This window comes from Scomber japonicus, chromosome 1 (assembly GCF_027409825.1).
Source record: "Scomber japonicus isolate fScoJap1 chromosome 1, fScoJap1.pri, whole genome shotgun sequence".
Taxonomy (NCBI): domain Eukaryota; kingdom Metazoa; phylum Chordata; class Actinopteri; order Scombriformes; family Scombridae; genus Scomber; species Scomber japonicus.
In genome coordinates this window covers 29783156-29801407 of record NC_070578.1, presented here as the reverse complement: position 1 = coordinate 29801407, position 18252 = coordinate 29783156, and the positions used below count along the sequence as shown (strand labels likewise).

At 41.9% G+C, this 18252-nt stretch overlaps 1 protein-coding gene across 1 annotated transcript in view; it reads left to right on the top strand.

Annotated features, from left to right (window-relative positions):
• The window catches only part of LOC128361039 (EGF-like repeat and discoidin I-like domain-containing protein 3), a 29280-nt gene extending 14026 nt beyond the window's left edge, over window positions 1–15254 (top strand). Inside the window, exons 8-10 of the mRNA XM_053321629.1 lie at window positions 13193–13377; window positions 13497–13652; window positions 14608–15254. Of these exons, the coding sequence (XP_053177604.1) occupies window positions 13193–13377; window positions 13497–13652; window positions 14608–14751 (485 nt within the window). The 3' untranslated portion in view covers window positions 14752–15254. The remainder of the gene's footprint in view (window positions 1–13192; window positions 13378–13496; window positions 13653–14607) is intronic.
• The last annotated feature ends 2998 nt before the right edge of the window (window positions 15255–18252 follow it).

Here is an 18252-nt window from a genome sequence, read left to right as displayed (position 1 = left end):
AATATTGGAACAACTCTGTAACAATCCACTATCCAAAGCCACAATCCCATTGAGTCCTTTACTGGGGATCCCGGAAGGATTGACTCTAGCAGGAAAAAGCAGAGGGGCAGTAGATCCACGATTGGACATCACTGTCATCCCCAGGAACGTAGAGTGGGAAACAGGAAAATTCGGCAATATCACCAAAACAGTTGCAGAAGACGGCACTGAGGATTTGAGATTGAATCCCACATCAGAAAAAAGACTCAAACCGGGAGTCACTGTAGGAAAGATAGTGGTGTGGATCAAAACAAAAGAAGAAGGAAGACCAGCAAGACAAGGATACATGGGGGCTAAAATAACAAAAGGGGAAGGGGTGTTGACTCCGTTAGCACTGGTGGTGAGAACGCAACCAGATCATGAAAAACAGATCAGACTCTGCATGAAGAAATGGCATAAACGTACATCAGGAACACTTCAGTGGCCCAAGGAAGGAACATTTGAAGCAGCCCGATGTAACGAAATAGAAGCCAACATCAAACACTATAAAGCTAAAGACACCAGCAGTACAAGAGAAGGTAAAAGAGCCAGAGAAAGAGAGGTGCTGAGATGGTTCAGACAAGCTGCACGAAGACACGTATTGGATGTCAAGCAAATGCCAGCATTACAAAGCAAAGAAGAGAAAGCGAAACAAGGACGCCAACAAAGAGAGCCTAGTGCTCCACAGTTGCCGGCTCCGCCCCCATATGCTCCAAACACTGTTGAAGCACTAACCAAGCAGTGCCCAATAATGCCAGTACAAAACAGAATGGAGGGTGAAATGGAGGGGAAAATAACAATAAAATGGAGCCCGCAAGAAGAAATAGAAGATGGAAGAATGCAGGAAATCAGTTCTGAAAGAAGAGAAGGAGCTCGAAGAAAATACATCGACAACATGACACCAGAAGGAAGCTTGGCCAACACCGGCGAATGGAGTCTCACTGGATCAAGTCCAGCCAAAAAGAACACAGACAAACAACCATTTGAAAGCAGTTCTAACTTCCAAACAGCAAGAGAAGAGTATGAAAGGATTAAAAACGGAGAAAACCCATCGGAAAGTAACAGAGAAGCATATCGAAACCTACTAAGACAGCAGGATGAGTATAAAAGGCGATGTCAACAAGAGCATGAGAACAGCTCTGATGAAAGCCACAGCCAGAATGACATGGAGGAATGGGAGACTGGAAGACTGCAACCATGGAAGCAAAACACAGATGCACCACACCTTTGGCCTCTGAGGGAAGAAAAACAGCCTCAAACATGGGCCCATGGGGTAAAAGCAAAGAAATACCAATCACTTCAAGAACTAAAAGAACAGCAATCTCAGGATGAAAATTTCCAACAAATACAAGGCGCCACAAACCTGCGCATGATAAGAGAATGGTACCGGTCACCAGCCGCTAAGGAAAGAGAAGAAGAAGGAGAGGACTACGAATATCAACAAGAGAACCAGCTACCATGGACATTGCCTAAAACACGTACTCAAAAGGTGAAACTGACACTGGCAGGAAAAATGGAAACAGACCGCAAAGAAGAAGGAGATGTGACACGAAGGTTGAACCAAGTACAAAATACCCTCACAGAGTTGGTAGAAAATCAAATGAGCCAACCAAGATTCAACCAAGAGTTACACAACACAGGCACGACACTCAGAAGTGGAAGGCAACTAAGGCGAGGAATAGAGCCAGAAAAGGTGGAAGAACTGAACTATATGTGTCCACTACTAACAAAACCTGGACAGAACCTACCCCACTATGTGCCATGGTCATTCTGTGACATGATTGGACTAGCAGGAAGACTTCCTGATCTCTCCGGAGGAGCAAATAAATGGATTACTGCATTCGAAGAAAACACAGCAGGAATAACACTGGCGTTGGGAGACATCAAGGCTCTGCTGATGCATGTGGCAGGAAAATACAGCACGGAGGAAATCTTCCAGAATGCAAACCTAGCCTTAGTGGTAACTGAGAACCAAGCAGATCATATTGGGTTTAACGGCTTCCGTGGCAGCGTTTGGGCTCAGATAAGAAAGCAATATCCAGAGAAGATGGATCCATCAAAACTGGAAGGAGAAATGCTAAAGGATGGAGAGTGTCCAGCCAAGTTTCTACATGCCTTCCAAACGAAATGGAGAGAGGAGACTGGCAACGTCTGGAACATCAACGACACTACAAAAAGTCTGTTCAAAGTCATGGTGAAAAAGGCTATGCCTCAAGAAGTACAGAAACGCCTAGACAACGTTGTGGGTCTCATGAAAATGGAATGGCCATTGTTCTCTGAGCATATAGTTCATCATGTGGAAACCACCAGGAAAGAAAAGTTGAAAGAAGAAGAAGCAAACAAACACATGGTTAACAAACTAACACAACTACAACTGCAAGAATTAAACAACAGCGCAAAGCAGAAGAAAAATAAAATACAGGCTCCAGTGATAACAGCTGAACAGGCCCAAGAACAAGCTGCAACAATGGCATTACAGAGCCCAACAGGACCCCCACCACAGAACCAAACACGAGCTCCACAAATAAATGAGCAACGAGCACCACCTGGTGCACAGCCACCTGTCTATAGACACATGAACCAACCCCAACCCAGGATGGATGAAGAACAATGGAGGCAAAGAGGAAGACCAATACAAAGAGGTGGTTCATATCAAAGAGGGCAAGGGCACAGACCAAACCAATACGACCATTTCCAGGCCCCAAAAAGACAACGCAGAAGCCTACATGAAGATACAACATGCTGGCTGTGCGGAAGAAAGGGACACCTTCAAAGAGACTGTCCCACCAATCCATGGATAGGCCCAGCCCAGAAGTGGAACTAGGGGTGCCCTGAGAAGCCTAAAAAGGGGTATATGACACCAGTGGTTTCAATGCAACCACAAGATGAGCCAACAATATCAGTAAAGATACAAAATCAAGAACATTCATTTATGGTTGACACAGGGGCAACCTACTCCTGCATCGGAAATACTGGCTCCAAACTCCCCCTGTCAGGATCATCTGTCAAGACCGTAGGCTTCTCTGGGAAAACACAAATTATACCCCTAACTCAACCCGTACCGATGCTCATCGCAGGAAAATCAATAACAGCTCCCCTGTTATACTCAGAAAATACCCCCATCAACCTGTTGGGACGAGACATCTTATGCCCATTAAAAGCCAACATTATATGCACACAAGAAGGATTGAAGGTGGACTTCCCAAGTGATCACACGTATCGGCTAATGCCAGTACGAGTAATGGAAAAAATCGACACCTTAACAAAACCAGCTGTATACTGGATCCAATGGCCTCCAAAATCAGAACTGAACCAAAAATGGGAGACCTGGAAAAACTGGACATTGAGACAGATGGGAAAGGCACATGCACCACAGTCACCGTTACATTGCACCATGATGTATGATGAAAAACAAGAACATACAGACTATGAACAATGTTGGGAAGAACTGATCAACAAAAAGCCCTTCTACATGACCAGCCTGAACATATACGTGGGACCACAAGGAGCGGCAGCAGCAGTAGACCTTCAGCCTAAATTGCAACAATGGTTCCAGATCCCAGACGCCGCACCACATGTCACACTCATGATATCAGAAGGATTTGAGTCACGAGATCTCGGGCCCATGATGAAGTTTGCACTGCAAATACAGGACTGGCAGCCCACACATGATAAGGACGTTCATATCACCTCCAACAGAAAGTACTTCAGGATTTCGCTAAAAGCATGGGATGAAGGAACAGCAGAAAGAATACTGTTGAACAGTAAATCACCAACTCATATGATGATCTCCATGGAACATAACACTCTGCTTGAACAAGTACCACATGAACTATGGTCACTACACAAAACAGACGTAGGCCTAGTAAAGTCAGCACAGCCTATTCGAATCAAGCTTAAAACCGGAATAGTACTACCATTCCAAAGGCAGTACCCCATAAAGCAACATGCCATCGATGGTATCAAACTAACCATTGAGGGCCTGCTGAAAGCAGGAGTGCTCATTAAAACTCGAAGCCCCTGCAATACGCCCATCTTTCCACTTAAAAAGCCACACTCAGAAGATTATCGATTGGTACATGATCTGCGAGCTATCAACACCATTGTGGACGTTGACACTCCCCTTGTCCCCGACCCACACACATTACTCTCAAACATTCCCCCAACAGCTCAATGGTACACAGTAATAGACCTATGCTCTGCATTTTTCAGTGTACCACTACACCCAGATTCACGATATTTGTTTGCATTTACCTACCAAGGCCAACAATACACGTACACTCGACTGCCACAAGGCTATGTGGACAGCCCCTCAATTTTCAACAAAGTATTAGTCGAAGACCTACAACATTTAAACTTGACAAGCACCGTGATTCAGTATGTGGATGACTTACTCATTTGCAGCCCCACCAAAGAGCAATGTGAAAAAGACTCAATTGCATTACTGACTGCATTGGCGAAAGGAGGACACAAAGTCAGTAAAGACAAGCTGCAGTTATGCCAGACAAAGGTTGAATATCTAGGAAGACAGTTGGATGGCAACAAAAGGAACATAGCTCCGTCACAGATTGAAGCTGTCATCAAAGCTCCCAAACCACAAACGGTTGGACAAATGCTATCATTCCTGGGAATGGCAGGATATAGCCGTCCGTGGATCTGTGACTATGCAATAAAAGCAGCCCCTCTGAGAGGTTTAATCAAAGCCGCAGGTCAAACAAAATCCTCAGCTGACTTACAATGGACAGCAGAGGCAGAAGGCGCTTTTCAAGCCTTAAAAGCAGATATGCAAACAGCTCCAGCACTCGGCAATCCCGACTACGCTAAACCATTTCACTTGTATGTTGCGGAAAGAGCCGGTTATGCATGTGCGGTTTTGATGCAAGAAACTCCAACAAAAAAGCAACCACTTGCTTATTACAGTACTAAGCTAGATAATATTGAAACAGGTTTGCCACCCTGTTATCAGGGATTAGCAGCATCAGTTTATGCCTTTCAGAAAGCCTCAACTATAACAATGGGACACCCAACTACTCTGTATACATCCCACCAATTGCATGCTCTCCTCACTAGCCCTAGATTTGTGCTTACACAAGCAAGAAAAACAGGATATGAGGTAATACTTTCTGCACCAGAGCTAAGAATTCAACGGTGTAGTATTGTTAATCCAGCAACACGGATGGTAATACCTACAGAAGGTACTCCACATGATTGCCTTCAATCCACTGATGTGTTTCTGAAACCACGTGAAGATATGCATAATCAACCAATAACAGCAGATCTTACTCTGTTCGTCGATGGTTCTTGTTTCAGAGACGCAACAGGTAACCATGCAGGTTATGCAGTTGTACAGCTACTGCCAGATGACACTTTCGCTGAAATCCAATCTGTCAAATTACCACAACCATGTTCGGCTCAGCTAGCGGAAATTAAAGCTTTGACCGCAGCTTGTAAACTAGCAGCAGATAAGAGTCTCAATGTATACACAGATTCACAATATGCGTATGCAGTCTGTCACGTACACGGTACTATTTGGAAACAAAGAGGCTTCTTAAGAACTGATGGCACGCCAGTAACACACGGAGATGCCATATCAGCTCTGTTAGAAGCTATGCATCTTCCAACAGCACTTTCCATTATTAAATGTGCAGCCCATCAAAAAATTGACTCTCTCATAGCAAAAGGGAATAATTTGGCAGATGAAGCTGCAAAGCGGGCTGCAACCGCCACTCGTATGGAGCCTCTCTTGGATGCAACAGATTGTGAACCTCTTACCACTCTTTCATCTCTTATAACTGCCCAAAACATGGCAGGTGTGTATGAACAATCATTGTGGCTAAAAAGAGGTGCCATTAAATTAACGCAGGATGGACCTCATAAAGGCTTATGGCGTAGTGTGCATGGACATTTTGTGTTGCCAACCACATTGTTACAGCTTGCTATTCGGAATGCGCATGGCTCTGACCATTGCGCTAGGGGGGAGGTGATAAGACGGCTCCAAGCTGTTTGGTGGACACCATTTATGGCAACTACAATAGATAGAACACTAGCAGAATGTGAAGTTTGTGCACAATACAACATAAGAAAGGCATTTTCAACACCACTTGCACACATCCCACCGCCTAATGGTCCGTTCCGACATTTAATGATGGACTACATAGATACAACTGAGCGTGTGAAAGGATTCAGATACATCCTAGTGGTAATAGATAGATTCAGCAGATGGGTGGAGGCAGTACCAACTAAAAGCCCAGATTGCAGAGCAGCAGCAAAATTCTTGTGTAAAGAAGTTTTTCCCAGGTTTGGTTTTCCAGACACGATAAGTTCAGATAACGGGAAGGCATTTGTAGCTGAGATGATGAAGGTAGCAATGAAAATGTTAGGGATCAAACAAAAGTTTGGATGTGTATATCATCCACAATCACAAGGTGCAGTAGAGCGCGCAAATGGAACACTAAAAGCAAAATTAGCCAAGATCAGAGCAGACAGCCAGTATAAGATCAATTGGGTGGATGCTTTGCCACTAGCGCTTATGTCTATGCGAACACAAGCTAACAGACTAACACATCTAACACCGCATGAAATGATGACAGGGAGACCGATGCCGGTCCCCTATCTACGAGGCCCGTATGACGGACCTCCACTTGAACAGTGTGAAAGAGAACTAACAAACTATCTTCGACATCTCACGCAAATACATAAGGTTATATTTCAACAGGTGAAAGGAGCAACAGAGGACAGAGACGGAGAGATCCCAGCTGAACAGCAGAGAATCAAGCCAGGCGACTGGGTCTACACGAAAGTATTCAAACGAAAGTGGGACGAACCCAGACGAGAAGGTCCCTTTAAGGTCCTCTTAGCCACTCCAACCGCTCTCAAAGTCGAAGGTAAGAGAGTTTGGTTTCACTTAAACCATTGCTGCAAAGCCAGAGGCCCAAGTGAGACTTCTAAAGAACCAGAAAGTGACGCCCAGCCAGAAGATAGCCAGCCCACAGCATCGCTGGAAGAGCGCCAAGGGGACGGCGACGCCTCCCCACCGGCTGCAAGACAGTCACAGAGACTGATTGAGAAAAAAAAAAAAACAAAGAACAGTGTCCCACAAGTAGCGAATCACTGCCATCAGGACCAAAAATAGATTAATACTTTAAAAAGCTAGAAAGACAGGAATAGTTATGAGTGGAAAGTTAATGATGAAGAAAAGTCAGGGTCAGAAGCAGAAAAGATGTCAGGAAAAAATCCAACACACACTTATCTCACGTACAACAGCAGGAAGGAAAGTGACAACACCTAGAGAAGGGAAGAAAGGACAGTGGGTATTAAGAACATTGGGCATTATGGGATGGATTTTGTTGTTCGTGTTTCTAGGTGAAATAAGTCCCACACCAAAACCAAAACCAAAACATGAAAAATTAATGGAATGTGCATTGGCAATTGGAATGTCAGCCGTAGAGCAAAAACTAATACCAATTGACAAAGTGATGAAATTCACATACGTAAAATCAGCCTCACATAACCAAGCGCTAATGACTGATCTGAACAACACCAAAATAATAGGTGACCCAATTCATGAACAGTGCCATATTGAAGGAGTAGTGAATGTGGTGATGCTATGCTCAAACCAATTATGTATTGACCGCAAGAACAATAAAATTATGACAAAAACTCAAGCTAGACGATTAATGAAAATCCAAAAGAGGCGCCCAAAACGCCAGTCCAAACAATTAAAGGTAATAGGATGGGATAATAATATGTTCTACCAATGGCTAAAATTTTCAGCTAGACAAGTGAGTAATCAAACCTGCATTGCATGCTATAATGCTAAAAGACTACCGATAATTATGTCCATACCAATGGAAAAAGATGCTTGCAAAAACAAAACTTCCTGTTTTGCATACTGTGTGATAGCAATGGCCAGTTGGAACAATGAATTAGAGGAACCGGAATTGGCAGTTTGTCCCAAACGATTAGATAACCAATTCGAAACATGGGTACCACCTCTGACTGTGAAAGCTAAAGGATTAGTACATCCCTTCTGTATGATGAGGGGTGAAAGAATGGCAAAAGAGATGGTTGATGCTCAAAATACTATGAGAGAAGCCCTAAAAAAGCTCAAGTCCAATTCCTCTAATCCACTTACTGGATTCATGACACCAAATGGCACACAGTATAAATGGAGCTCTAGGTTCAAAAATCAGACCAATCAAACACCCATTGTTAAGAAAACAGGAGTATGGCTAGCTAGAGGAGTCACAGAGAAGGGAGCGCAGGCTGAATTTAGTCGACTACAAACCCCACAAAATCCGCGATTTCCAATACAACCCTTTGTGTCACTGAGTACAACTAGGAAAGCAACCATGCGCTGTAAGGACATAATAGTTGATAATAATGTACTTAAAGCTTGGCGCGATGGGAAATACATTAGTGCATATAAAATCCCATCATTGGCAAATGGTACACGACCACTAGCAGATATATTTTGGCTGTGTGATGATGACCCGCAGGTAAAAGTAACCTTGCCAGTGAACTGGACAGGGTTATGTGCTCCGGTCATGTTAACAAGTCAAGTGTCTGTGCTGGGTCCGCCACCTGATGCCACCACCCATAAAAACAGAAAGAAGAGAAGAAGGAGAAAAAGTCTGTATAGACCGTGGAGCGCCAATGACGATATTTACATAGCATGGAATCAAGAACCCTTAGGGGTACCAAACGACCATTTAGCTATAAGTGAAAGCTGGATTAAATCAGGTCAAGGAGTAGGCTGGATACCATTAGTAGGACCCATGTTCAACTCACAATATATGGCGCGTAATAGCCGATGGATAAATTACTTATGGTACAATCAAGAGCGATTTATGAACTGGACAGTCAAAGTAATGCACGGAATCAATAAACAATTGTACGCCACCTCCCAAATGACACTGCAAAATAGATTCATGATAGATAGACTAATGGCTGAGGAGCAGGGGGTTTGCAGTTATTTTGGGGATGAGTGTTGCACTGAAATACCTCAATTTGCGGGAGAAAACGGTAATTTGTCATCATTACTGAAGCACATGGAAGCCATGAGAGACAAACATGTGAAAAATTCTAATTGGAACACCCAGCCAAAAGCATTGGACAAAATCTGGGAATGGCTGAGCAAAATGTCATGGCAACGCATTTTTCAAATAATTGGAATGATATTGGGTGGCCTCCTCCTGACAGCAGCCGTAGTCATGTGTTGTGTGCTGCCTATAATGAAATCAATGATAGGCAAAACAACCAAAGTAATAATGGGGCAATTTCCTGTCCAAGTGACTTACACAACAGGACCACATCATTATGAGAGCGATGATTATGCCCCTCAGGACACCGCGTCACGGATATACGAAAACTGATAAACCCAAATGGCAGACAATTTATGTAAAAAGAAACGAAGACGAGGACGTAAACAGAACACACACACAGATGAAAAAGACTATTCGGCAAAGAAAAATAATCAATTACAAGCCATATTAAACAAACTCCCACACGGACCAATTCGGCTAGTAGATTCCAAAACGTATGTGCAGCACTATAAATATTCAGTACATTCAGAGGGATATCCTATGATGAGTAAAGATGCAGACTTACGGATACAGGCCATGAGATATTTGCAGTGGAAAGTCAAAATTTATGAATTAGACCATGGATTGAGCGTAAGACACCACAACGTACTCCTATGGTACAAATATGATGTGGTCGAAAAAGATAAATGCACACCTCTATACACCATAGGAAAAATAGAAATCTGTTCCGTGTTTTTTGGAGAAGATCTGCTCTTCAGTACACACCCAACCTTACAACGAAAAGGAAAAACAGGAGTAACAACATTGTCCAATCACTATAGAGAGAAATACAGGGAATATACAGATGAGCCCCTCATTATAATTGGAAACAAGCTCCATTGGGGAAAAAAGAAATATTCTGATGATCCAGATCAGTGGAGACCTGACTTTAGGATGAGAAATAGGGAATTATGGTTAGGGTTTTAGAATAAAGAAATGGCAACAGTGATTTCATACATTGACACAAATAAGTGAACTCATCCTTGCTTTAATATCATCCTGATAGATAAGCATGTGGCAGAACAATCCATATCCAACAGCAGGGCCAAGCCAGGACTTCCAGGCCCAGCAACCACCACCAATGCTTGGGCCAACAGGAGGACTTTATGGACCATTCCAGGGGAGCCAGTTCGTGCTACACCCACCGAGACCAGATGTCGTACCTGTCATGGAGGGTAACCAACTGCAGCCCATCAGAGGACCACGGCGACCCACTCCAGGACCATCCGGAATGATGAATCCTCCACAGGCACCACCAACGCCCCGAGCCACCTGGCCATATGAGCAGACCATACAGGATTGGACAGCAAGAAGAGATCTACCTTCCGAACCCATATTCGAGATAATGAGACCAAGGGCGGATGAGCAAAAAGAAGAGCGTGTCCGACTTATGAGAGGAGATATGGGAACACCATCCAGGGAGAGTACCGTCAACATGCGGCAGTTTCTCCAAATAACAACACAGGAAATGGAAAGAGAAAGGAATCAACAACCGGACACTTCCACAGGATATCGAGGAGTTCCAACCCCGGCTGGGGTAGAGTCACGCCCACAACCTGCAGCTGAAGGAGTAGCAACAGGAGTTGCACAAACAGGAGGACCAATAGAGGGATTCTATCGAGAAGGAGAGGAGGATGATTCGGATGATCAGAGTAACTCCCCTCCAACACCAGGCTCACCTACAACGCCTGGACCTCCAACTGATGAGGAGACTCCCGACATACAACAACCAAGGGAGGAGACTGAGAGCAGTGATACCAGTCTTCCAGGCCCATCCTACCTGATGCTAACACCACAGCCAAAGAGAATGAGGGTGAGCCCACCGAGTCTACCTAGACAGCTGACACTAAGACCACAGTCGGTCCATGAGGAGAGAGTGGGAGGTTTGCCTAGGAGTGAATTCATCCAGCTAGTTCGGCAGACTCCCGAAGAGTTGGCCAAGCAAGTACGCATGGTCCGGCGTAAGATGCAGCAGGAAAAGGAGCTCAGTGAGGCGACTAAGTCAAATGTTCGCCTGAGAAAAGAGAAAGGTGACATCGAGAGAGCTGCAGCGATAAAAGAGGCAAGACTGGAACAAACCATAGAGATTCTGCGGGAGGAGCGGAGACAGGCTGACGAAAAATTCCAGAAAGAGAAAAAGTCCACTCAAAGGCGGGAAGGCTGCCTCATTGGCCACTTGGATCGTGCAAGGAATCAAATGGCCATATACATCAGAGCGATAGATCGCCTTCGCACCCTGCGTACCGGAGGGTACGCTCACACTTGGGATATACCATGCATATTGGGGGTGGATACCCCTACTACTGCCCTGGATGTTTTTCAGCCATGTGAAGAAGATGATCCCTGTGTTGTCTGTGCATCAGCCGAAAAAGAATCAGATTAACACTGGAGCACTTGTGTGAAATACACTGGAAAAAGGAAAAAAAAAGAGACACTGCAACTCACTGATATAATGAACTGCACGGAAAAGTACAACTATACCATGTACTTGTAGTTAGAGTTTTGCGCACTGGAACCCATATTTAATGGACATATTTAATGGACATATTTAATGGACTTATTTAATCAAAAAAAAAAAAAGAAAACGTATTTAATGGACTCATATATTGTCTTATTAATTGTCAAAAATACTAACACCACACGAACCTCGTTACTGGTGTAACGGATCACTATTGCAAGTAGGGGCATAGTTTTGAGAAACTTTTACGGAGTAACTGTGACTTATGAGTCACATAGGGGGGATATGTGGAGTATAATCTTCATGATGGATATTAACATTGTGTGAGATTGCTTTGATATAGAAAGTCCTTGCGGACTGTTAGTTGCTAAGGATAACCAAAACCAATGGAAATGTGTGATTCGGCCTTTAGTGAGTGTAAAAGCATGAAAACTACAATATATGTGTTTTAATATGATATGCATGATTTTCATTTTCTTTATTATAATCATTATAACCACTATTATTGAAAACGAATGCAGTTGAAATAAGGTAACAGGTCAGGGTGACCGTGACATGACTTGAGCCAAGATCTGCTGAGCCAGCAGCAGCTGCGTACCCAAAAAAAAAAAAACCCCAGAAAAACAACTCCACTTGGGAGGAGATCAGAAAGCACCTGCATTTTCAGGATTTTGGGCCAAGATGATATCATGTGTTTTGAAAGAAAACTGATTGGTTAAATGTACCCCAAACGAGGGGGGGGGGGGGTGTAACTTCTGGCAAGGGTTGGCAATATTGACAGTATAAATATGACTCCCCAAACCATCTTGGGCAGCTTTTTGTCTTGGGCAGCTTTTGTTTTGTTTTTCGTGTATACGCTTTTTGTGTGTGCGTATCGTTTGTTTGTATGCGTGTCGCTTGTGTATGAATTACTTTTATCAACTTTGTGATTCAGAGTTTTGCTGTCGCCAAATAAAACTCTCACTGCATTCAGCTGGACGACTCCTGGTGATACCTGATTTGATTTGATTCAATCTGACTTGATTTTTGAACTTCAACATTTTTGAACAAAGAGACAATTTAGTTAATAATTAATATTCAACAATATCTAAAACCCCAAAGAGGGGAGAAGTGAGGGAAGACTCATTTGTTTAACTTTCCATCTGTCTCTTGTTTTATTGTGTTGACTTCTTGCTGCGGTTACACTGACAAGTAAAATGACAAAGAGTTTATTTCAGCTGTGTAACATCCAGCCGTGGTTAGACCACAGAGAAAATGTATAGTATATCCAGTATTCTGTGGGTAGCTGTGCTATGCAATAAAAGCTAGACAGATCTTACATGTTTATTCTTTTGTCTTATCTGAACATAAAAGAGAAATATGTAGACACACCACACATATAGCTCTATGTTGAATGCATTCTTCTACTTTTTGTGCGCTTTTTTCTTTTACTTCCATTCGGGCACATTTGGTGGTGGGTTTCTAAATTTTCCTCATTTTTTTTCAAATGGTGGATAAAGTTGATTTGTCTTTTCTTTGGGTGTATTCATTGGTGTTTCCCCCTCTCTCTTCCTGTCTCTTTGTTTTTCTGTTCCTCTTTCTTTCCATCTCTTCTTTATTATATTATTATTCACAGTTTATTCAAACACGGTAGGTTGCTCAGAGCCGCTGGGAATGAAGTCTCGCCTCATCTCAGATGGGCAAGTTTCAGCCTCCAGCTCTTACCGCACATGGGGCATTGATACCTTCACATGGCACCCTCAGTTTGCCCGACTGGATAAGCAGGGGAAGACCAACGCCTGGTCTCCTGCCCATAACAACCGCTCAGAGTGGATCCAGGTAAGAGTGGTAAACTGTTATAATTGGTGCAGCGTTGGAAGTTCAGCAGCGCCCTCACACTGTTTATGTGACTTTGGAAGCTGCCAAGTGTTTTAAGGTATAGCTGTTTTCTTCACCAGGTCGATCTAGAGAAGACGAAGCGCCTCACAGGCATCATCACTCAGGGGGCCAAGGACTTTGGGGTGGTGCAGTTTGTGGCAGTGTTTAAAGTTGCTTACAGTAACGATGGCGATTCTTGGAGTACTGTGAAGGACGAGAACACCAGCAATGATAAGGTCAGACATATGTTGAAGTCTAAAATGTATGTTCTCTTGATTATTATACATACTGTATATATCATTTATATAAACTCTCTCCCAGTTTGTAAAACCATACAGTAGAGTCCAAAAGTCGGAGACCACTTTCCCATGACAAAGTTATACATGACTATCAACCTGTCAGCACTTCGGTTTATTTCTTTCCCTTTATAATATGATATATTTTTCCCTTACTGGAGCAGTGAAAGACTTGCTCTCAGCATTGACCCTTTCTCCTGTCCTTTTTTAGAGAATTTGAGCAGCTCTTAATACAGTGGCTAGACCCAGATGACCAAATAAAACTGTAAAGCAACCTTTGATGTTTTTATTAAGCAAAGAGCTAACAGGCTAATGACATAATGAGGCTGCCCGAGGCTTTGTCTGAGTACTCTTAATGTTTGGGTGAGGCTTAGAGGATCTGGGTTGTAAATAGAGCTGCAACAGTTTGTTGATTAGCTATCAATTCATCCTTTTAGTAATTTATCTGGCAAAAATGCCTCATTTGTGATGATTGTGGGATCTTAAATTTGAGAATTAAGTGTTTTCCTAGATTTTCATTATAGTGAACAGAATATTTTTGAATTTTGGACTTGGACAGAACCAGACATTTAATGACATTGCCTTGTGCTCAAGGATATTTTGATTGGCATTTGTGGCAATCAGTCATTGAGACATTTGGTGGATGTATTGATCCAAAGAATCAGGAAAATGTGCAGGTCTAGTAAAGTTGAGCCCAGTAGAAATTAAAGCATCACATAATGTTAGTGTCAAGCTTAACCATGCAGAACCATCAGCCTCCCTCCTTATCACCTGTTACTTCTTATAATCGAATTTCCTTTTGAAATAAACTGCACAACATTGAAGACAACATATATGATATATAGTAACTATTGCTCATACATTTTTTTCATTCTTAATTTTATTTTATATGCAGCTTTTCCAAGGCAACATTGACAACAACACTCATAAGAAGAATGTATTTGAGCCACCGTTCTACGCCCGATACATCCGAGTTGTCCCCTGGGAGTGGCACGAGCGCATCACTCTCCGCATGGAGCTGCTGGGCTGCGATGACTAAAAAGTTGTAAGTCACCATCAATCAGTGCCCCCTCCTCATCCAGCATCTCCATCTCCTCATACGACAGTGGAGAACGTGTCCCACAGAGGAGCGACTGTTTGTTTCTCTGGATGGATAAAGATCATGCTGGCTGAATATCTGGGACTGTAACACTTCTAGCACTTTCTAAATAGTGTTTTTTTATGTTCATGTTAATAAAATTGTTTGACATTGCTCACAGAGTTTTAAATTTGCATAGATTTGCTCCTCATAAGAATTAATGTTGATTTTGACTTGGTAATAACGCTTTTTGCCTCTTCAGTTGTACTGCCAGTTTTAAGTATTTTTCTGTCCTGCCTTTGAAATTACACAACCCTGCTATTTCTTAGTAGTTTTAATGGTCTGCTGAGGACAGATAACAAGCATCATGAATTTCATTAAACCCATTGTCCAACTTGTCTGGCACAAACTAGAATAATAAAGCAGGGCCTGTGCAATATGTATTTTAAGATGTGAGACGAAAAGCCCAGTGTAGAAAAATATAATTTGCACTCCAGTACACTGCTCTGTCTTAAACTGGATCAAACAAAGGAATGACAAACTGTAGGGTTTACTGCATCATGTTTTAATATATTTCATGCGACATCAGTGTTTTTTTTACACATTTTAACTGGCTTTTCCATTTCATTATTAGACATAATTTCGTTTAATTTAATAGTTTTTACAAAAAATGTGAAATATGTAGAAAAAATGTAGAAAATAAAAATGGTTTACAATTGTTTTTGTATGCATTGTTGGTCTTGAACTGAGATCATTAATTAAAACATTAAAATAAATCTTTGCATTTGTTTGTTTTCAATCACGAAACACAGGACCTGTTTTGCCATGCACTCTGAGAGTCTGAGATTTTATACAGTCTGTCACCATTTACATAATAGTTTTATTACCATTGCTTGACAGGGTCTCATTTGGTCAGACAGTGTCCATGTCAGAGTGGGTATTGGTGGTCGTTTTCCTGCATGTACAGACTGGTCAGAGAGGCCACATACAGGGGACTGGATGTGTGGCTGGGGACACAAAGGGAGCCACATGAAGGACAGTAGCATGCTCATCAAAACGTGCTTTTAGAAGAGAATCATTGCGAGAATCATTATGGTCCAAAAAGTAGACGTTCCTATGTAACAAAATGTCCAAAGATGATATGAAAAAGTACAGTAAGACACTTTTATTTGCATAAAAAGAACAAACTCAAATATTTTGCAGAACAGGTTCTGCCTTGCTGCCTTCAATGTTTCCTTGACGATGTAAACACTAACTCAGTCCCAGACACTCAGAGATGTTGTGAGTCTCCTCCATGCTGGACTACTGGTCTTTGGCCTGCTGTTTACGAGAGTAATTACACCCTTTTAGCCCCTCATCTCCCTGCTAAGCTCAGAGTCCTGGTATGTTTGGCCCCTGGCAACAGCTTTCATCTTTATGAAATGAATGTGGTGGAGGATGGAGCATCTCTGACACATCTGTCACCACTGTGCATGTGTATACCTTTACTGTATGAGAATGTGTATTTCATGTGTGTTTTTCAAGACATAGCAGGGCTCCTAATAAAACATCACAGTGCTTCCAAGAAAGCGCAGTTGCCAGCTGGAGAGATGTGGGGACCCTCGTCAACTAACATCTGCTTTCACAGTGTTAAGGAGCAATGCAGAGGACGTAAGATCACAAGATATTCCTCCACAAACAGCTGGACAAAATGAGCCTATTTGTTATGGCCGGGCCTTCAGTGATTTAAAAAAAGAAAGCAGTGATTCTGTAAATGATGTTTGTGGGGACAGGATCAAAATAACTTCACTGAACTGTACTGTAATACATGAATTCACCCAGTGCACAAACTGTCACTTTTGATCACTTTAACATAATAATCACATTGACACAAATATATTTGGGTTCATTTTAACCCTAAAGCAGATTTAGCATTGGTATGTATTTTATTCATTGAGAAATAGGCTAAATGTGACCTCACAAAATGGATCTGTAATTTTTGGTTTTGGTTGTAGATCTATATGGACAAAAGTCAATGTGTTTGCATTTTTAAATTGTTTATTAGGAACACATTTCTTTATTTATTTTCACAAATGTACACTTCACTGTCCAAGAATTGACAAAAAAAAAGCATTTTTTTTTCATTAATTTATTTGCTTAAATACTCGCCCTATACATTTAAAAGACTTGTGAATGAATTGGTGGACTTCATATTTGGCATCACTGTCCTCTTTGCACTCACTGACTGCAGAAACACACACAGGTAGGTTCAGTCCACACAGGCTGAGCTGTTGGCAGCAGAGCAGCTCTTCAGCTCAACCTTAGACTCCACGTATCATTGTTAACTGTTGTACCTATTTTAGTGTTAAATATCTGGTGTGAAGTTGTTTTTGTTTTTTGTTTTTTAATTAACGACAAAGAGAAAAATACTCAGATTTTTTGTTGTTGTTGCTTTCTCTAATGATATTAGATCAACACTCTGGGCATCAGAAGTTGTGCGTCACTTGGAGAGAGACACATCTTTTTCTTCAGTTTTTCCTTCCAGAGGGATTTCTTCCTTCCAGGGGTGAGTAAAGAACGACAAATATTAATGAAGTGCTTTATTATGCTCTTGAATATTGTTTCACGTTTACCTTTAAATTTTAGAAGAACCTTTTGAATTGTTATTTCATGTTTTTTGTTCTCACCTGTGTCCAGGTGTTATAGGTCCCTAACACTGAGGAAAAGGGTTTTAAAGATTGATGTAACATATCTCTAAATGCAGATTAAGGTAAAGGCGCAAATAAATCGGATGGGGAAATGATGTTCTCGACAGGATTAGGTGCAGCCTATCTGTATTATAGTAAGGCATCTGTCGAAAATATAAAGTAAATGTATGTATAGCCTATTATCTTTTAAATGTGTACTTTGAAGTAACTGTTATTGGCCGCAATGAAAATAAACTACTTCCACTGACTTACAGGTTTAAAGCACAGCTAAGATTTGTTTAAGTGGAAACATAAAGTTTTATAGTAAATAGACGAAGCTCACCAACATGGTATCATACTGCCCCCTATTGGCACTGTACTGTCACTACACTCAGCGTTACTGTAAAATTACAACAGATTATGTGTTACAGTTTTTTTCCCCTGAAAGATTAAACACAAATACTGATTCTTGAAGCACAGTCTCTGAAAGTATTAACATTTACCAAGTGTGCCACATTTAATACACATTGCTTTACACTCAATTTGCATTTTATGAACTCGCTTCTATCAGACCTGTAAACATTGGTCTCTACATTGTTGTGGGCTACTCTTCTCCAATTTTCTTTCCTCATTGACACTAGAAAACACATTTAGTTTGAAATGTATTAACACACTTCTAGCTAAACTGCAAACATTGATCTCTACAAAACTGTTATGCCAATTTGCTTTCCTCATTGAAACATGAAAAAACTTTGGGATAATGAATTCACTTACAAATCAGAGTTTGAGCACTATA